This window comes from Stegostoma tigrinum, chromosome 18 (assembly GCF_030684315.1).
Source record: "Stegostoma tigrinum isolate sSteTig4 chromosome 18, sSteTig4.hap1, whole genome shotgun sequence".
Lineage (NCBI taxonomy): Eukaryota > Metazoa > Chordata > Chondrichthyes > Orectolobiformes > Stegostomatidae > Stegostoma > Stegostoma tigrinum.
The window spans coordinates 1363783-1385825 of record NC_081371.1 but is presented as its reverse complement, the minus strand read 5'-3'; the positions used below and the strand labels follow the sequence as shown (position 1 = coordinate 1385825).

The 22043-nt window shown below is 45.3% G+C and overlaps 1 protein-coding gene across 1 annotated transcript; it reads right to left on the bottom strand.

Annotated features, from left to right (window-relative positions):
- Positions 1–8504: 8504 nt before the first annotated feature.
- On the bottom strand, positions 8505–18971 carry LOC132210719 (probable G-protein coupled receptor 139). Its single transcript, XM_059652621.1, has 3 exons — positions 18754–18971; positions 9630–10424; positions 8505–8713 (listed from the first exon to the last, which is right to left on the bottom strand). The coding sequence occupies exons 1-3, from the start codon at positions 18902–18904 to the stop codon at positions 8505–8507; spliced, it is 1155 nt and encodes a 384-aa protein (XP_059508604.1). The 5' UTR covers positions 18905–18971.
- Positions 18972–22043: the final 3072 nt, after the last annotated feature.

Below are 22043 nucleotides of genomic sequence, written 5' to 3'. Positions count from 1 at the left end.
CTCCTTCTCTTGTTTGTATTATTGTCTTCCACTTGGACCTGTCAGAAATACTTGAAATTACCTTATGATTACAAGATAGAGAAGCAGAATTAGGCCACAAGTTCCACAGAGTAACCACCTTCTGGTTGAAGAAATTCTTCCTCATCTCAGTTCAAAGGGTTATGCCTTCACTATGAGGTTATGCCTTCAGACCCTTGTCTCACACCAATGGAAACATCTTCTCAAATGGTTGGTACCTTCACAGATATCCCTTACCCACTTTACAGTCTTGGGCCAGAAATTTCCAAGAGTTTATTCAGAGAATATTTTCAGATGCCCATGAAGCATCTCCTTTACCATGCCGGTCGGTACTTACTGTGATGAAACCTCAACAAAGAGCTTGCTTTACAACTCCTGTATCAGGCACACAGGCAATGTAGGGAAATCAATCACAACTGATCTCGCCACAAAAATTGCCCTGAAAAGGCCTCTAAAATTTAAGCTGGAACCATTCAGCACAAAAACACTAATAAGACCTTTTGAAAGTTATGAAGGTGTGTTTCTTACTAAGCAACTCACGACCATTCTAACTAGAACAGTTTGCATTTTTGAGTATTTTTTTAGTAATTTAAAGGAGCTTCATTAGATGATAGACTGTGGCCTGTTTAAAGTTTGGCAGTTGTTAAAAAGGTGAGAAGTGGAGGCTTGGGGAAGATCTTTGCAAGGTGCTCATCATCATCAATAATATGTTGAAATCTGCAAAGAACGTGGCACAGTTTCTCCACTCCCGGTGGGTACATAGAAACTAGCAGACCGAAGACTGGAGTTTGAGATCACAGGCGGGCCATATGAAGAAGTTAAGGATTAAAACGTGCGCTGAAAACTTTATTTTCACGAAATTCTTTGGGTAAGCTAGATAAGCTCCTCTCTTGCAACTGCTCAAATAAAATCTTTACTTGAACCAAAAACAGAAGAGATATCATTTTTCACAACAAATATAGTAGTTTCAGGACACTTGAGTCTCAATGTCAGGAATGAGTTTAAAAGTTGACATTGGGTAGTGGATAGTTACATTTACTGTATCACACATTAAACACCGAGGAGGATAAGAGATAATGGGTGCTGCAGATGCTGGAGAATCCAAGATGGCAAAGTGTGTAACTGAAGGATAACCGAGGAGGTTAACCTTAGATTATGGGCTTGCTGATCAGATGGGCTCAGAGGCCAATGGAATTCAGTCTGGATAAATGTGGGGCGATGCACTTGGACAGGACAATCAAGGCAAGAGAATACATGATGAACAGTACGATCCAGAGAAGGACCGAGTATCAGAGGGACCTTGCACTATACACATATAACAGGCCTTTAAAGATATCAGATGGGCAGACGAAGTGGTTATGACGGCAGAAAGGGATACTTACCTTCATTAGCCTAAGCATGGAGTTTAAAAGCAGGAAGGTGATGCTGTAACTGCATAAAAATGTTGGGTAGACCACAGCTAGAGTGCTGTTTGCAGTTCTGAAAACCAAATTATAGGAGGGATCTAGATGCACTGGAGTGTGTACGGGAGAATTGTCTGGGCTACAGAGTTTCAACTGTGAAGAGAGACTGGACAGGCTGAAGTTAATATGCTTTGTCCTGAAACAAAACAAAAAGAGATGGGACGTGATTGTGATGTGTAAAATTTTGAGGGGTAAAGACAGTGGAGACAGGAAGAAATATTTCCCCTTGGAAAGATCAATAACCAGGGGTATATATTTGAGGTAAGGGGCAGAAGGTTGAGAGGTGATGCAATGAAAAAAACCTTTTTCTGCCCAGAGAGTGCAGGCAATCTGGAATTCACTACCTGAAAGGGTGGTAAAGGCAGAAATCCTCATAACATTTAAGATGCATTGAGATATACACTTGCAATGTCAAGGCACACAAGCCAATGAGCCAAGTGCTGGAAAATGGGATTAGGATAGTTCAGTGGTTGCTCTTGACTGGCGCAGGTGTGATGGGCCAAAGGGGCTTTTTCTGTGCTGTAGATCTCTATCACTGTGAAATTTGCGATGGGAAGTCAATGGTTTAATTCAAAGATCGAAATAAAGGGACAGATCAGGGTGAAGGAACGAAAGAGGGCACAATGTACCCCGTGTCTGGCTAAAAAGAAACAGTATTGTCTCTCGAAGAAACCAGATAAATTAAGCAATGGTAATCGGGTAAAATGGAAGGATCCATTTTTGACAGGAAACATGACCGTAGCATAATACATGAGGTACCCATAAGGGGAGATGTCAAACAAAATTGCACTCCATGCGTGACAATTCAGAAATGTGGAACAAAAGGTCACTCAAGGAGCCCCACTAGACGGGAATTGAGACCTAGAACACCTGGAGATTTAGAGGAGGGTTGCACGGTGGCTCAGTGGTTATATTTACTCACAGGGTCCTGGGTTCAATTCCAGCTTCCGGTGACTCCCTGTGTGGTGTTTACATGTTCCTGTGTCTTTGTGACCTTCATCCAGAATTGATGTTTGTTCGTGTTGCTCTTAACTTACTGCTGAAGGCAACTGGACAGCGGAGGTTCTGTGTTTCTGGAGTGCACAGGGAAGTGAAGACAGCATTGATTGTCCCATTCCTCACTTCCCCAGAGAAGGTTGTGGGGAGCTGCCTTCTCGAACCGCTGCAGTCCATGTGCTGGACACAGACCCACGATGCCCTTAGGGAGGGAATTTCAGCATTTAGACACAGTGACAATGACAGAACGGTGATGTATTTCCAAGTCAGGATGGTGAGTGGTTTGAGGGGAAACCTGCAGCTGGTGATGTTCCCCTGCATCTGCTGCCCTTATCTCCATTGTCAAACGTTCCGAAAGGATAAGCTCATCTTCCAAACCAGGAATGTCAACAAGGTCGGGAACTGCACAGAAATCAAGGTCCCATTGTGGGGTGGATCTGGACAGCAGGCAGCAGCTCAGGGTAACGCTGATATTTGGAAACACATCCACTGGTTAGTTTTTGCACTGTCCAGCTCCATTTACACCTGGATGTTGCAGAACAGCAGAGCTTCGATCTGATCTGTTGATGATGTGAACACTTTATTCTGTGCCTGTTGCTTGCTCTGTTTAACATGAGTGTAGTCCTGTGTGTAGCTTCTCAGGGTTGGCACCTCATTTGTTGATATGCTGAGCGCTGCCCCCGAAGCAGTGAACAAGGAGAGGAAACGGGGCCACACTTTTCAATGATGTCTCCTGTGAGGACCAGAGTGCCCTGTGGAAGCAGAATCTAGCAAGAAGGCAACAAACCCAGGAAAGGAGAAAGAAAACTGTTCAAAGGTAGAGCAGGATCATAAATCACACAGAATATTGTGCTTTACTAATTCAATTATTCAGCACAGTGAAGACATCCACATGCCATTTTTTTCAGAATAAAAATTGTCTCTCGCTCGCATTGTTCCTGACTTTCTGAGCAGACTAACAAATCAGCAACGTACTGGATTAGCGTCCTCTCCAACGGCATACCCTCTAGATCTGACTTCAAAGCTTGGTTAAACACGTGTGACGAAACCTTAAACCCCTGCGGCATTCTAGTTTAAGTGCACTGCTGACCCCTGTATGTAAACCCAAACAGGTACTGGCATTGCTCTGCCAGTGGAATACTGAAGAAAGCACTCTCACCGTACCCCCTGCCCTCTCACACTCCCTCCTCTACTATCACCCTCCTGCAGGCCCATTCATGTTCACTCATTCACTATCACCCTCTCTCCTTCCCACTCACCCTCCTGCCAGCCCTCTCTCACCCTCCTTCCTGCACTCTCACCTTCCTTCTGCCCTCTCACACTCCCTCCTTCCCACTCACCCTCTCTCCTGCCCTCTCACACACACTCAAGAACCATCACTCCCTCTCCATCCCGCTAACCCTTGTGCTCTATCCTTTCTTCAATGCCTCATTGTCTTCCGCTCTCTGCTTTCCCATCTCCCTCTCCTTCATATTTCACTCCCGGTCTCTGCTCCTTTTCCCTCTGTGTACCAGAAAGAATCCTTTGGGAAGGAGTTCAGAATGGGAAGTACTTGCTGGCAATGAGCTTACTGAATGGACTGGAGCACAAGTGACAAACAACTGACCTTACCCAATCAGATCCTGGAGACCATCCCAGACCAGAGTGTCCACACCATCGAGAACATTCCGGATCCACATTTACAATCCGCCCAAATTATTATAATAGCCGGGCTCGAACCCTATGCAGCCCCTGTCCTAGGAGTGTTTGATCTGGACAGTCTAATGGGAGCTTTCCTCTGAATCTAATCCTGTGCTGTCCCTGTCCTGGGAGTGTTTCATAGGGACAGTGTAGGGAGCTTTACTCTGTATTTAACCCTGTGCTATCCCTATCCTGGGACTGCTTGATCTGGACAGTGGAGAGGGAGCTTGACTCTGTATCTAACGCCATGCCATCCCTGTCCTGGGGGTATTTGATCCAGACAGTGTTGGCCGGGATCCTGGAATTCAATAATTCCATGCTTTACGTTTAGAGGGTGATCTCGAGCTCCAGTCTGAGTTTCAAGACAGTTTGTGTGTTTTATGCTTCTCTGATTCTTCATGAACCGTAACATCTTTTATTCATTCCTTCCATTCTTTATCCCCCGTGGGCTCAAGATTTGGATCAGAAATGTGATTGCTGAATAATATGGTCAGCAGTGGGAGTATAAAATGAGCAAAGTCCACGAATGGCGATTGACATCTCCCCAAGAGAGGATCCAATGGGATGTGGGAATGAAAAAGTTTTCTCAGCTTCGAGTACAGTTTGGATCTTGACTAAAGGTCGTTTTTCTGGGTCAAAGGGTGTTTCTGCACAGATTCTGGTCTCTATTGTGACCTCCCATGATTAGTTTCTGCCTTGTCATCAATTCCACACTCACCCGGGATCTTTCACACAATGAAAAGTCCGTCAGAATCTCCTCTGACCCTCTCCCCTTCAAACAACTGCACTCGCTCACACACTTGCCTCTGAACTTGGAGAACAGTTTGATGGTGTTTCAGACTGAGCTATCAGCCTGCATCAGCATTGGCCCACTGTCAGATTTGTGACTTGATCTCCAGACGCCTCTGACCGTCTCTGTATTGTCTGTCTGTCTCGGTGTTGAAGCTTGCGGGTTCAGGTCTGCCTCCAGGAGTTACACAGAACAAGCTGAAATGTCAGTGTGTTATCGAGGGAGTGCTGCACTGTCATGGGAGCTGTTTGCTGGTTAGCAGGCACATTCAAAGGAAATGGATTCACAGGTTTTGCTGTTCACCATTTGATTTGTTTGGACTATCCTAGAATCATCCTGGATGCGAAATAACATGTACCAATAAAAAGGAATGGAAGAGCTAAATGGGGAATCGTTCATTCTCCTGATCACAAGAGGAAACAACACACATTCATTAGCTTCGAGCCACAGAGTCACAGAACTGTCGAGCATGGAAACAGACCCTTCAGTCCAACTCGTTTACGCTGACCAGATATCCCAAATTAATCTGGTTACATTTTGCAGTATTTGGCCCAGATCCCTCTAAACCCTTCCTGCTCATCTACCCATCCAGATGCTTTTTCGATGTTGTACTAGCCTTCACCACTTCCTCTGGCAGCTCATTCCATACATTCTCCACCCTCTGTGTGAAAAAGTTGCCCCTTTGGTCCCTTGTGACATTTTCCCTCTCATCTTGAACTGATTCTCTGTAGTTTTGGAATCCCTCCCCTGTGCAAAAGACCGAAACTATTCACTCTATCCATGACTCTCATGATTTTATAAATCTCGATCAGGTCACCCCCTCCCCCTCCAGCGAAAATAACACCAGCGTATTCAGCCTTTACCTATTGCTCAAACTGTCCAACCCTGACAACATCCTTGTACATCTTTTCTGAACTCTTCCAAGTTTCACAACATCCTTCCTGCAGCAGGGAGAGCAGAGTTGCACACAGTATTCTAAGAGTGGCCGAACCAATGTCCTGTACAGCCGCCACATGACCACCCAACTCATGAGTTCTTTGCTCAATGTACTCACCAATAAAGGCAAACATACCAAACACCTTCTTCACTGTCCTATTGACCTGTGACTCCAGAAACCAGCGCTCCAAGGTCTATCTGTCCAGTAACTCGTCCCAGGACCATACCATTGAGAACGTAAGTCCTCCCCTGATTTGTCCTTCAAACATGCAGTAACTCACATTTATCGAAATTCACCTTTATTCACATCCAAATTATTTATGTAACTGACGAAAAGCAGCGGACCCAGCACTGATCCCTGCGGCACACCACTGTTCACAGGCTTCCCATCTGAAAATCAAACCTCCAACATTACCCTCTGTCTTCTACATTCAAGCCAGTTCTGTACCAAATGGCTAGTTTTCCCTGTATTCCATGTGATCTAACACTGCTAACGGGGCTACCATGAGGAATCTTGTCAAATGTCTTACTGTAGTCCATATCGATCATGTCCACCACTCTGCCTTCAACAATCCTCTCTGGTACTTCCTCAAAAAGCTCAATCAAGTTTGTGAAATATGATTTCCCGCACATAAAGCCCCTTTCTTTACCATTCACTCTCCTCCTGGTCACTCTCACCCGGTCACTCTCCCACAGGTCAGTCTCTCCAGGTCTCTCTCCACAGGTTACTTTGCCTGGTCTGTCCCCACTTCCCTACCCCAGTCTCCCTGTGACAAGGTGACTCCCCGCAGGAGCCTCGCTGTCGAATGTTGCATGCTGGGTGTGAGGGCAGAAGGGAGGGTGAGAGAGCAGCAGCGTGAGGGAGAGTGCAGGAGGGAGCGTGAGACACCAGAAGGGAAGGTGAGAAGGCAGGTGAGGGAGTTAAAGTGCAAGAGGGAGAATGAGAGTGCAGAAGGGAGGGCGAGAGGTCAGGAAGGAGGGTGAGAAGGAGGATAGAGAGTGAGAGTGAGAAGCAGGAGAGTGTGTGTGAGGGCACACTCTCCCAGAGGCAGCCTCCCCACTCTTCCGGGCTACCTTCCGCCTCTGTTCAGGCCCACTCCACCTGGGTCACTCTCCTCCTCCCACCCCCACCCCCACCTCGGGTCACTCTCCCTGGGTCACTTCCCCAATGTCACCCTTCCTCCAAATCAGTCTCCCCAAGTCACACGCCCACAGAGTCACCCTCCCCGCGACTCACTCTCCCCCCGAATCACTCTCCTCAGGTCAGATGCAACTGGATCAATCTCTCCTGCTCCCTCACCACCCAGTTCTCTCTCCCCTGCTGGGTCCCTCTCTACTGAGTAACTCTCCCCAGATCAGTCTCCCCCAGGTTGCACCCCGGGTCAGTCTCTCCAAGTGTGTCTCACTCTAACATGCTGCATTGTCTGGCTGCTAGTTATCAGGGAACTCTCACTCACCTTGCTGCAGGACAAAAGGTCTCCAAAACACTTTCTACTTCCCATGTGCAGTCCCACCCAAGTTCAGATGATCAATAATAAACACCTAACATGTTGCAAACACAGAAAAAGCCTGTCAGAGACATCCTAAAAGACAGTTAATTCGCCAGCTCTGTGAGATTCCCCCAGGCTGGGAAAAGATGTTGATGGAATGGGTTTTGAGGAAGGACTGCGTGGGGCAAGGACTAACATCAGTCTGTGATCACAGCTGAGCCCCTGAGCTATTTTTGTGATATGGCTCCATTTTAAAGTTTCAGGCGCAGTGTGACACCAAGGTGAAAATGTTAATGGTCTGGCAGTTGTTGAGCAGGTTTGGGGGAAGGGGTCACGGATATCCCATCACCCCTCCCACTCCCCCAAACACCCTCCTTCAAATCCATTCCCATCTACTTGCTCAGCCTTCCACCTACATTTGGAAACGGACACTCTCCAACACGTTTGGAATCAAACTTGGGTCCCCACAGTGGCTCAGTGGTTAGCACTGCGGCCTCACAGCTCCAGGGACCCGGGTTCGATTCCAGCCTTGGGCGACAGTCTGTGTGGAGTTTGCACATTCTCCCCGTGTCTGCGTGGGTTTCCTGCGGATGCTCCGGTTTCCTCCCACAGTCCATAGATGTGCAGGCTAGGTCGACTGGCCGTGCTAAATTGCTCGTAGTGTTCAGGGGTGTGTGAATTATAGGTAAATGGGTCTGGGTGGGATGCTTCAAGGGGTGGTGGGTGTGAGGGCACACTCTCCCAGAGGCAGCCTCCCCACTCTTCCGGGCTGAATGGCCTGTTTCCACACTGCAGCGAATCTGATCTAGTCTAAACACACTGCTCATACTGCAGCTCCATTTGAAGCGACCCAAGAGAACTCGAACCAGGATGTGTCTTTCTCAATATTGACAGACTTTCCCTTCCAGCCAGTCATCCCAGTTCCACGACATCTCAGCAGGAATTCTTCAGGGCTGTATCCTGGTCTGACCATCTTCAGATATTTGGTCAATGACCCTCTCTCCATCATAAGGACAGGAATGGGTTAGAACCGGACGTCGAATAGCTTTATAAATACTCATGCTACAATCGCAGGTCAGAGGCAGGGAATTCTGTGGCAAGTAACTTTCCTCCTGCCGCCCCAAAGCCTGTTCACCAACAACAGTCAAGGAACTTGGCACCATTCAGGATAGTACAGTCTTGGTTGGGCAACAAATCCAACATCTTTAAAATTACTCGCCCATCATCAGGGCAGCACTGTGTCCCATCTACAATATCCCTTGGTGAGACAAACTCACCAAGACTCTGTCTGTACGAGACCCAGAAGAGCATCAGCAGATATGAAGGACTGCAACATGCGGCTGTGAACAAGTTGTACACAATGATTTTCATCACCACCAGCTCAGGCACTGTCTCTCTTTCTGTGCAGACAACACTTGCCCTCACTTTGAAGATATTTCATTCCTTTTTCATTCAGCAGTTGTGGTAAGCCCTGATATTTAATCACTAAATCAGAGACATTTCACTTATGACCCAGCCACCCTGTGACACTCACAAACCAGTGGAAGCATGATGGACTGAATAACTGCCTTCTACGACACAGTGACTCACTGGTTCAGATATTTACGCAAGGCTGTGTGATCCATTTTCAATATTTCCTCGAATATTGCATTAACAAAGAGTCCAAACAGAAGAGGAGCTCATGAAGGGTTCCTTTGATCACTCACAGAGGAGACAGATTTCGCAACAAACAGCTTTCCAATTTCTCCATCCGTTGTTTCAGTGAAACCAGATTTGGTGAAAGGATCAATGAACGTGTTGGTCCCCTTCCAAACAAGAAACATTGTGGAAGGAGACTTTCTGTTCTCACAGCACTGGAGATAATGTGGAGATCCTATTGTAACTGAAGAATAATTGACAAGTGTCTTTGAGAAACATCAGCTGAAGGAGAGGCTGACTCTGCTGAGACAGCATTTCACCCACAGCACCATCATTCCAATTTATCTCATCTGGAGCAGATTCTGTAGAACTGACCAAACTGTGTCTGTATCACAGATATCAGGGAGAGAGAGGGACTGACCCCACTGTGTCTGTATCACTCACACTACAAAGCATTTGTTGTTGAAAATGGTAAATAGGAGTTCCTTTTTCTCGGTTACTTACATTCTTTCAATCATTTGGTGAAGTTTATGATTCGTGTAAATGGATACATCACCACAGTCTTCATCTCCTCCCTGAACTTAGTCTGGGTCACAGCATAAATAGCAGTGTTTGTGCAGCAACTCAGGAGCTGGAGCAAGAGTCCAATGTCTCTGACAGTGATGTGTATGTACGGAGTTGCATTGTCAATGTTCATCATGCGTGCCCATATTGAGCTCACCATGAACACTGCCCACAGCAGGATGAAATTTCCAGATATAACAAAAAGTAAAATGATGGATTTCCTTCGACTTTCCATCTCTGTGTCTCTGGGACTCTCCCCACTTCTGTGAGCTCGGAGTCTGCTGCGGGCTCTGCTGGTCATTAAAATGTGTCTGATAGTCAAAGCATTCAGCAGCATGATCAGAATAAATGGAATTCCCGGGGTGAGAATGTAGTGAAGGAACTCAATTGCTCCCCAAGCTTCCGATTTCTGAGCCTCCAGTGTAATTCGACAAAACCAGGGTTCATTCACCAACACATACCAGCCTGTCAGCATAAAATACCAGAAAACATTCTTTGAAAAGCTCAAAACTGTCACTGTTCCCAGAACCAGAGCTGCCATTCTCTCTGTACAATATTTAGTTTTCAGCTTCTGGCAACAAATGGCCACAAATCGATCAAAGGTGAAAGTGACAGTGAACCAGACTGAACAGTCAGTGGCTGCAAAAAGCAGGACAGCATGGATATTACAAACAGGGACAGAATACAGGAAAAGAAACCCTTCCCAAAAAACAACTGGAATATGCCTCAATATCAGGTCGAAGATTAGAACCAATAGATCCATCACCGCCATGGCCATCAGGTAGCGAGTAACACATTTGGAGAGTCCACACTTTCTCTGAGACAATATCACAATTGTCAGTAAATTGACTGTGAGAAAAAGAAATAAATAAAATTATTACACATCATTTTCAGAGTAAAATGAGCTAATTGGATTTCTGACATTTTTAAATTTGTCTTAATATTCAAGGATTTAGTGACATCTTTATCCATCGGAGAGAGATATCTCATAAGGTAAGCAAAGACCATGAAACAATATCACCAATTTGATTGTTTAAAATAAGAACAAAAATTGGTAAAACTGTCTGAACATTTTCTGTCAGTTCAGAGACATAACAGGAAGTAGTAAAAAGCACAATAGAGAATATTAATTTTTAGAAATGAAGCCTGAACACAGTTATTATGGAGAAATCAGCCTAAATGCCTGTTGGAGGTCATTACCCAATGACCTTGTATTACTGTGAGAGGGAATCAGACCCAGTTCCTGTTCCTGATCATTACCCAGTGACCCCGGGTTAGTGTTCGGAGCAACAGACTTGCTTCCTGTGATGGATCATTACCCAGTGTCCTTGGTGCATGGGGACTGAACCTTTCCTTCTTTTATTCGAATCTGTTCTCATTTTTTAAAAATTTATTTCATGGAATATGAACGGTTTTGGTGAATCCAGCATTTCCTCACTCTAATTTCATGTATCACGTTGGTTGTAGACTGTTGCGGTCTGAGGAGTGTCGCTGCACCCACTGGGCTATTTGGGAGAGATCATTGCATTTAGTCCCAGCTTCAGTGAAGGAAGTCGATATGTTTCCTAATCTGGAAATGAAGGGGAACTTGCTCAGTGGCGTACCCTGAGTGTGCTGTACATGTCTTTGGAGAGGTCAAGATTTCTACTTTGGCAGGTGCTGTCAAAGGACATTCAGTGAGTCACTGCAGAGCATCCTGTAGGTGGTACACACTGATCCCTCTGTAGGGGCAACCCATCTTGGAATAAGTTTTTGGAGACAGCAGAGTTCAGGCAGATGGAAGATGATTCGAGCCAGAACTTGTAATTGCAAGGACAAGTACTCGAGACACTCCATATAAAGGGTGTTTCAAATGCACTCTACTCTCCTAATAACAGCTTCTCATTTTATATTTTTCCTTGCTCTTCTTTCCCGCTGCAGCATATGTTCCCTCCCCCTGTGTATTATTGGTCAATAATGCTGGGTTGTCCAAACGTGATTGGGTCCTTGTTACATCGTTCTATAAGAGCAATTTTCTTGCTACTGTTTTCATTTTGGTGCATTTAGAGGTTTAACTTTGAATAGATATTCTGCATCTCTCAGATACCAAGTAAAGCTTATATTCTAGTTATCGCATCTGTGGTCTGCTAAATCTGTTATCTCATACCAGGATATAACAGAGACAGGGATTGTCAATGTTCCCATTACAAGGAGAACACTGTATTTCAATATGCATGGCAATCCTGCTCGTCACTGTGCTTGTTAAAACATAAGAGATATCTCTTCTATTGCCTCAAGTTAGTTTTTGAATTTCACCTTCAAACGTGTTTGGTGATTTTTTTTCTGTTTGGAAATATGTGAATCCATAACTACTTCAGAAACAATATCTATTATTATCTGGATGAATCATAACTAATAGCAACTTGTCATATTATAATTGATTGATTGAAAAACTCAAAAAAAAATCTGCTTGCTGTGAAATGTTCTGACCTATATTGGCCATTACAGTTGTACATTCTACAGTATTTTAGACAGACGGCCGATTGTGTTCCTTGCTGAGACGACATTAGGCAGGGTTTTCCCACACTCTCTCCAGCTTCTGTCAGCCATGTCCTGCAAAGCTTGTCAGAGGCAGTCATTGGACATTTTATGCTGCTCAGTCATGGGCATCCCTACCAGCAACTGAGAGCTGGCTGTAGAGGGAGTGAATATTGTAGGTTGATTTCTGGCCTTTTCACGAGTGGCCTGCTTTGTCCATTTTGATGAGGAGACATTTGTGTATTGTTGGAAATGCAATACATGTGACTTGTAGCTGGTGGGTTGGAACAGATCAGGTGAGTAATACTGGGCGAGGAGTTGGAACTTGGCTGGCAGAGCCGGAGGGTGTTTGGTGAGAAAGTCAGAAACACACAGACAGAGGTTGGAGCCCTCACAAGCCTTCAACAAAACGGGTAAGATGGAGCTGTGTGTTCGGGAAGGACAGAGAGGCAGCAGAAATAAATGGATCATGTCAGAGCCAGGTAAGATGGGCTTAGGAACAAAACTAAGATATTTTCTTCATCTCTCGCTCCTGGAGAACAGTCAGGAATTCTGGAGAGCACCCAGAGGAAATGATAGCAGAGACAAAGGATGAAAATTTTCCAAACTTAATGTCCAGGATCAAATAAAATGATTTGCCTCTTGTTGTTAAGAATATTGTAAGGACCTTTCTAAAAATCATGAGAAGATAGAATCATTTGATGCACTTTGTTTCAAGAGCTTGAAGCAGCTTATGTGAAGAGAACTACACCATCTTTCACAGTTCATTTTAATGGTCGCTGAAGGATTTATGTCGCAGTAATAATAATTAATTATGAGTAACAAGGTCTTTTTGTCAAAGTTATTATAGAAACGAATCTGTAGGTGGACAATGCCATCCCAGAGAGATCGTGATCATGACGAGAGGTAGCTGTGATAAATCTTAAACCACATAGAAAGAAGCAGATCCCATTTAATTGGGTGACCAATGGGCAGCTGAGGCAGCAAAGAAGGCCCCAGGTATCAACTACCACAGGCAAGGTGCTGATTACATTTAGTGAAGAGAGAAAAGGGTGGTAGCATCACACTACACTCAGCATCACCTCATATAACACACTGTGTGAACGCACACCATGGGAGGGAGTTCTCTGCTGCAGACAATGGGCAGATGTTGGTGCTGGAAAAGAATGAGAAGAGATGTAACAAAGTTCTGTCAGGTATGTTCTCTCATTGACCCACTTAGCCCAGTCCAGTACCGCATCTCACACCAGGCCAGACCAAAGTGTTCTTGCGAACAATTACAAACAGACTTCACAGGAACCCTCTCACTGAGTTTAGGAGAAACAGCTTGTTGGTCAGTCGTGGCTAATTTAGGGATTGTGTCAATCCTATACCGCGTGAGCTGAATGGACGACTCCTGTTTCTAGTTCTTATGATTATGGGAAGTTTGTAATTAGATGGGAATCAAGCAAAATTCCAGACCCCCTCCCACTGCAGAGCTTAGGCGTGTGTAAGTCAATGTACAAGGCATGAAATAGAGAATGAGCTGAAACTTTCCAGGAGATGTCAGACGGATGGGTCAATCCGTTACTCAGTATCCCAATGGGATTGAGGGAAACACCATGTGGATTGATTGGATTTACTCCCTCGGCGTTAATGACAAGAATGGGAATGAGATTTCCAGGGGACGTTGTGACTGGAAATAAGGAAATAGGGGAGACAAGTGAACCAATTGTGAGAAAGCTGTGAACGTCTCTGCACGGACTGAGACTAGAAGTTCCTGAACAGCTGATCAGATAGGACAGAGATGTTGAGGCAGGATTTGTACAGGGTCAGCTGTCCAGTGTCGGAGATAATGTCATTGTGAAGGTCATGTTAGAGGAGCCAGGATTCCCACTACAATGGGTAGGGTATGATGAAATTATCATTACATATAATACATGTGCCTGTATAGACAGGAGATGGAAAGGTCATTGGTGAAAAGTTCACAATTGGAGCAAGTCACTAACTGATGTATCTTTTCTACAAGATTACACTCCAGGAGTAGTTGGACCATTCCATCGAAGGGAGCGCCAAGTCTTATGCGGTTAGAGCGAGGGTTAGGGACAACAAATTTGGGAGTGATGATGAGAGTGTTGGGTCGCTCCACAGATCAACAACAATACACAATATACAAAACCCCAAGCAGAGCACAACAGTTGATGGAGAACTCCTAAAAAATGGACCAGTGTTTGTAAAGGCAATAAATGTTGATAGCACAACGTGCCCCATGAGCGGGGCCTGTTGTTATAAACATCTCCAATATTGGTTGACGCGAGTGGTGTTCAATCCTGACTCAAGCACTGGAAAGGTTTTAGTGAAACAAGTGATGAACTGGGCACCTTGGCCTCAGGGCGCAGGGTGACCAATAGCTGGCCCAGAGTATGGGAGAGAAAGGTCAGACTGTGATGAAGTCTGCTCAATGATGTTGTTCCTATACCAACACAGACAACTCCATTTTAAATGTAGTTGATTTGGGCCAAAAGCTTCTGACATTAAGTTCACAACTTGGGCAAACTTGGAAATGGAACAAGCGTTCAGGACAGACACCTGAGTACGGACTAAGGCCCGACATGGATAACACAGAGCCAGGCCATAGCACAAAGGTGCCATTCCTGATCCATTCATAAATCAATCAGCGTGCAGAAAAATATCTCCGATGACACAATCAGAAAAGATGGCTGCAGTTCTTTTGGAACAATGGTACTTGAGCAGAGAAAGAAAAACCTGAAACAAATTGATAACGATGAGGTAGCCCTGTGTATAACTAATGCTCACTTGTTTAATCTGTCATAGCACAGAGACAACGGCTGATCAGCTGCCAGCTCAGGGGTTTAACACGTCTGTATGGTGTTAATGTGGAATGTGTTAGACATGATCATACACTGATGGTTAATTAGGTAGCCTATTCAGCAGGATGTGCCCCTCTGATATACAGAATAGAACTGGCAGTTAATGGTTTGAAATGGACATAAAATGACCAGCGAGGTCATTAGAACTGCAGATGCTGGAGTCAGAGATATCACAGTGTGGAGCTGGAGGAACACAGCAGGCCAGGCAGCATCAGAGGAGCAGGAGAGTTGATGCTTCGGTTCGGGACCCTTCTTCAGAAATGGGGAGTGGGGAGGGAACTGGGAAATAAATAGTGAGAGGATGGGTGGGGCTGGTGAAGCTGGATGGGAAGGTGATAGATAAATGCAGGAGGTGAGTGATGGGGATTGGTCAGTGGGATGGATAGCTGGGAAAGAAGATGGGCAGATTGTGTCAGGTCAATGAGGCAACGATGAGAGAGAGGGTTGGACATGGGATGAAGCCAAGGAGCCTCATACAAACTGAGGGGATGAGTTTTATTGTCTTACACATTGCTGCTGGCGTCAAATTTGCAAAATCTAAGACTATTCACTGTTTTTACACCAACGGGTGCCACTGACACCGTGAAAGCTTGGTGTATATATTTAAATTTCCAGACAAATGTGAGGCGATGCATTTTGGAAGATTATGTGCTGGTGAAAATTGTACAGTGAATGGCAGAAACCATAGCAGCGTTAGTATGCCCCTTCGGAGATTGAAAATGCAGAGGTATCTGTGTTTGCAGGTCCACAGGTCACTGAAGGTGGCAGCACAGGGAGATAATTGACTCAAAAAGTCCTGTGGCATTGTTGCCTTCATTGGAAAGTGCATTGAGTAAATGTATGGATAAGTTGTGCTGCAGCTTTGTGGCACTTTACTGAGGCCACAGTTGAAATATTGTACACAGTTTGGATCAGCACACTACCAGAAGAATGTGGATGCTTTGGAGAGAGTAGAGAAAAGTTTGACCAGGATTTTGCATGGTGTGAGGGATTGTAGCGATGAAGCAAGGCTGGATAGACTGGGGTTTCATTGGAAAGCAAGAGGCTGAGGGCCGACCTGACACCAGATTATGAGATTGGGAATGGGACAGAAAGAGTGGGAAGTATTAGGCTATCTTGCTGGGTGAAGGGGTCAATTATGAGGGAACATGAATTCAAATTTCAGGGGCAGCGGGGAGGAAAGTTTAATGAGATGCGTGAGGCAGGTTTTTCACACAAAGGGTGGTGAGTGCCTCGAACGTGCTGCAGAGGAGATGGTGGAAGCAAACACGACAGCAGCATTCAGGAAGCACCTGGACAAATACATGAAAAGGAAGGGAATAGAGGGATATGGATCCTGTCAGTGAAGGCAGCTTTAGTATGAAAGGGGAAAATAAGTCAGCGCAGGATTGTGCTGTATCATTCTGTGCTCCTTCCTCTCTATACAAAGGAATGGGTCGTGTTATGAAATATCTTTCAAAGGTCTCCTGTGTGGTCCCATCTCACCTGTACCCCTGGGGAGGGACTGTAATTGTGTGGGACACATTATACACTCCAGCAAAAGATCTGAGCCTTTGCAGACAACATTGACTCTCTGTCCTCTGCCCGAGGGACTGTGGAATTGGGGAATGAATATACAGACACACCGATGGATTTGAACCATCTCCCACATTCTGCTTCCTGCACAGGAATTTAAATTGGCTGTCTAACATGTGGATAAAGATGGTAGAACCATATAATGTTATAATCCGAGGCTCCGGTCCTGGAAAGGATAACACCATTAGACCAGGAGACATAGGAGCGAACGTTCGGCCATTCAGCCCCTTGCGCATGCTCTGCCATTCAATCATGGTTGCTAAGTTTCTCAACCCCATTCTCCCACTTTCTCCCCGCAACCCTTACTCCCTGTGGCAATTCAGAACCTATCCAACTCCTCCTTAAATATACTCAATGACCTGGCCTCCACTGGTTCTGTGGCAGGGAATTCCAGAGATTCACTGCTCTTTGGCTGAAAACATTTCTCCTTATCCCCGTTCTGAAAGATAATCCTTTCCTCTATGCTGTGCCCATGGGTCCAAGTCTCTCCTTTCCTCAAGCTGCCCGAGAGTAAAATAACATGAAGGAATGTGGGAAAACAAAGTTGGGTGAGACACATTGACTTTGAAGTGTGGAAATCTGCACCATGCTGTCATGTGTACAAAGCTTGTAGGTGTTCTGCAACCCACCAAAGGGAGCTTTAATCTTCAGTGTTCATGCTCCCTCTACATCTGTGCCTGTGAAATATACAATTATTCTGCTGTTTCCCTGAAATCCTCTCAACAATTAGTCACACTGTCCCCTGGAAAAAAACCATCATCCTGACTTTTCTTTCCATACGTGGGATGTGGGGATCATTGGCTTTGCCAGCATTGATTGTCCCATTCCTCACTTCCCCAGAGAAAGCGGTGGGGAGCTGCCTTCTTGAACCACTGCAGTCCATGTGCTGGACACAGACCCACAACACCCTTAGGGAGGGAATTCCAGGATTTAGACGCAGTGACAATGAAGGAACGGTGATGTATTTCCAAGTCAGGATGGTGAGTGGTTTGAGGGGAAACCTGCAGCTGGTGACGTTCCCCTGCATCTGCTGCCCTTATCTCCATTGCCAAACATTCCGAGAGGATAAACTCACCTTCCCCACCTGGAATGTCGACAAAGTGGGGAACTGCACGGAAATCGAGGTCCCATTGTGGGCTGGATCAGGACAGCAGGCAGCAGCTCAGGGGAACGCTGATATTTGGAAACATATCCACTGGTTAGTTTTTGCACTGTCCAGCTCCATTTACACCTAGATGTTGCAGAACAGCAGAGCTTCGATCTGATCTGGTGATGATGTGAACACTTTATTCTGTGTCTGTTGCTTGCTCTGTTTAACATGTGTGTAATCCTGTGTGTAGCTTCTCAGGGTTGGCACCTCATTTGTTGATATGCTGAGTGCTGCCCCCGAAGCAGTGAACAAGGAGAGGGAATGGGGCTACACTTATCGATGATGTCTCCTGTGAGGACCAGAGTGCCCTGTGGAAGCAGAATCTAGCAAGAAGACAACAAACCCGGGAAAGAAGAAAGAAAACTGTTCAAAGGTAGACCAGGATCATAAATCACATGGAAAATTATGCTTTACTAATTCAAGTATCAGTTCAATTCAAAAGCGGAAGAACAGCACAGAAACTCAAAGCAGGTTGCACCTAAAATATCAGATCAACATACCATCATTCATGGAACATCCGGTATCAACATGTTTTCTGGACTAAATTATTCTATTTTGCTAATTAATGTTGTTGATGGGGAACAGTGCCCAGCGGTTTCAGAAACAATTGCAATAGCAAAACTACAGCAAATATATCTCCCCATTACATGGTAACTGGAAAGGTTCGAATGGGACATCAACAGTAAATAAATCCAAAGTGATCGCTGAATCACCATCCATCAGTAACAAACAAAATAAATATTTTATCGGAAATGATGCTAGGTTGATTAAAACTGGAGCTAGAGGTGGAGGTGTATGCATCATCGAGGGGGTATTGGGCAGAACTGGGAAGGGAGAGAATGTCAGGTTAGACTTCAGTTCAGGGTGAAATAGAACAGTGAAGTTATGAACAGTCTGGTACAATGTGAGATGTTGGTAAAGGAGGGGATTGAGTGCGTGAACAGGAAACAGACTTTGTGACAGTGACAAAAGACAACAGATCTGGTCTTCCCAAGGCTTAAGTGACAAGAACAGTAAGTGAGAGAAAGATGGTTTATACAATTAATAGCACAATAATGAGACTTACCAGGGACACCAATAATAGCCAGGATGGGATAGTAAATGTGCTGAATAGTCAGAATTAGTATCTGAATCCGAGCACCTAATGGCATCCGATCATAATTTGCCAAAAGATACTCAATCATATCATGGAAACTCCTGCCCATTGCTGTAGCCATCCACTCTATTATTCCCAGATTCCGAATTGTCCTCTCCCTCTCTCTCCAGCTGCTGTTAATCTCAGGATGACGCTGCCACTGACACTATGGGATAACACTTTGAAAGGATTGCCTTATTAATGGAAGACGGAAACTCTCCAGTGAGACAATGAGGCTCTTTGGAGACTGCCGTTAATTACAGTCACTGAACAAACAGGTTCAGTTAACACCTGTCAAACCAACAGTTGTTGAACCAGAGTAAAGGAGAAAATATCCCTGCTCTGGGGGTGATGTATGAAGGTTTCTGAGGGAAGGAATGTTGGAAATGGTGAAGCACTGGGTAACATTTTCAATCCTCTGTGAATGTAACAGTGGTACCAGAGAACTAGGGATATTGCATATTTGGCAAATTCCATCAACAGGAGAGAGAGCGAGAGGGAGAGAGAGAGAGAGAGTGGGAGGGGGAGAGAGAGACAGAGACAGACAGACAGACAGACAGAGAACTCCTGTAAGTACAGTCTGGTCAGACTAACATCAGTGATGGGATGAATTCCAGCAATCAGAACTCAATGAGAATCAGATCAAAAACACTCCACTCGAAGGAATTGTTGTTACAATGAAAGGGAAATGTGGGCTTTGGATGAGACACACCTCAGGCGAGGATAGAGAGAAGTAAAAACATTGAAAACAGGATCAGGAGAAGTCCAATCGGCCCTTTGATCCTGCTCCCACATCCATTCTGATCATTGCTGACCCTGTTCAACATTCACCCCACATCCTTTTCTCCCTTAGCCTTGAAGTCTACAAATGACTCCTTTTGTAATTATTCAATGTCTGGACCTCAATCGCTCTATTTGGCCAGGAATTCCACAGGCTCACCATACGCTGTGTGAAGAATTTTCATCTCATCTCAGTCTAAACTGGTCTTCACTCTATCCTTCGAATGTCACCTCTGGTTCTGGATTGCCTGTTGGTTGGGAACACTCTTCCTGTATTCACCCTGCCTGCTGCTGTTCAAATTTTATATGTTTCTATGAGAATTCCAGAGATGAGGTGAGAGTATCCACGCTTGACATCAAGGCCAAATGTCAACAAGTGTGTCATCAAAAAACCTGAAAAATGGAGAAACATACGGAAACGGGACAAGGATAGGCCACTCGCCCCTTCCAGCGTGCTCCCCCACTCAATGAGATCATGGCTGATCTGATTTTAAACTCAACTCTACATTCCTGCCGATCCCTGATAATCTTTCATCCCCTTGGTCATCACGAAGCTATTTACCTCTGCCTTCCAAATATTTGGATGTTCTGCACCCACTGCCATTTGCGGAAGGGATTCAAAACACTCTGAGAGGGAAAATCAATCTTTATCTTTATTTTAAATGAGTGACCCACTTATGTTCAAACTCTGACCCCTTCTTCTCCAATCTCCCACAAGAAGAAACCTCCTTTCCACATTCAGCCAGTCGAGACCCCTGTCTAGCTGATTCATAACCTCCCGGTCCTTGTATTCAATTCCCCGCACAATAAAGCAGAACACTATATCAGCTTTTATTTTCCTCATTCACCTTTGACGTAGAAGTGGAATAAATGTCTTTTCTTTACAGCACATGCTCAATGGTCAAAGAGGAGGCTCTGACCTCCTGGTATTATCGATAGACTATTAATCCAGAAACTCAGCTGAAGTTCTGGAGACTCAGGTTTGAATCCCACCACAGCAGATGGTGTCATTTGAATTCAATGAAAAAAATCTGAAAGTAAGAACCTTCTGATGATCATGAAACCATTCTCGATTGTCTGTAAAACTAATTTGCTTCACAAATGTCCTTCAGGAAAGGAAATCTCCCATCCTCACCTTGTCTGGTCTACATGTGATTCCAGTTCCACAGCGAGGTGGTTGACTCTCACCTGCCCTCTGAAATAGCCGAGCAGGACATGTAGTCGTATCGATCAGGACAAAGTTTCAACAAAGAAATGGAACCAGACAGGCCACCTGGGCACTGATAAAGACAATGACAGAAACAGCCCTGTCGCCCCTATACAGTCCTCCTCACTGACATCTGGGCACTTCGATCGAATTGGGAGAGCTGCCTCAGAGACTGAACAAGTAACAGTCTGACCCAGTCATACTCACTGAATCATACCTTACAGACAATGTCAAGGACAGCAGCATCACCATCCCTGGGTATGTCCTGACCAACAGGCAGTACAGACCCAGCAGAGGTGGCAACACAGTGATATCCAGTCGGGAGTGAGTTTCTCTGGGAATCCCCAATATTAACACTGTCCCCATGAAGTCTCATGGGTAAGGAAACCTCCTGCTGATTACCACGTACTGTCCTCCCTCGGCTGATGCATCAATCCTCCTCCATATTGAACAACACTTGGAGGAAGCACTGAGGATGGGAAGGACACAAAGTATCCTCTGAGTGGGGGATTTCAATGTCCATCGCCAAGAGTGACTCGGCAGCATCGCTACAGTTCGAGCTGGTCGGGTCCTAAAGGGCACAGCTGCTAGGCTGGGTCTGCGGCAGGTGGTCAGAGATACAGAAAGAGGGAAAAGCATAATTGACCTCATCCTCACCAATCTGCCGGCTGCAGATGTACCTGTCCATGACAGTATGGGTAAGAGCGACCGCTGCACAGACCTTGTGGAGACAAAGTCCCACCTTCACATTGAGAATCGTGTTGTGTGGCACCATCACCGTGTCAAATGGGACACACTTTGAACAGAGCTCGCAGTTCAAGTTGGGGCACCCATGAGGTGCTGTGGGCCATCAACAGCAGCAGAATTGGATTCCAGCACAATCTGTAACCTCATTCCCTGGATATCTCCAACTCAACCATTACCATCAAAGCAGGGGATCAACACTGGTTCAATGTATAGTGCAGGAGGGACTGTCAGAAACAACACGAGGCAGGCCTGGAGATAAGGTGGCAACCTGGTGAAGCTAACAAACAGGATTCCTGGCAAAACCAAACAACAAAAGCAGCAAGTGATAGGCACAGCTAAGTGATACGTCAGCAAATGGATGAGATCTGAACTGTACAGTCCTGCCACATCCAGCCATGAATGGTGGTGAACAATTCAACAACTTCCTGGAAGAGGAGGTTCCACAAATATCTGCATTTTTAATGATGGAAGAGCCCTGTGCTTCGGT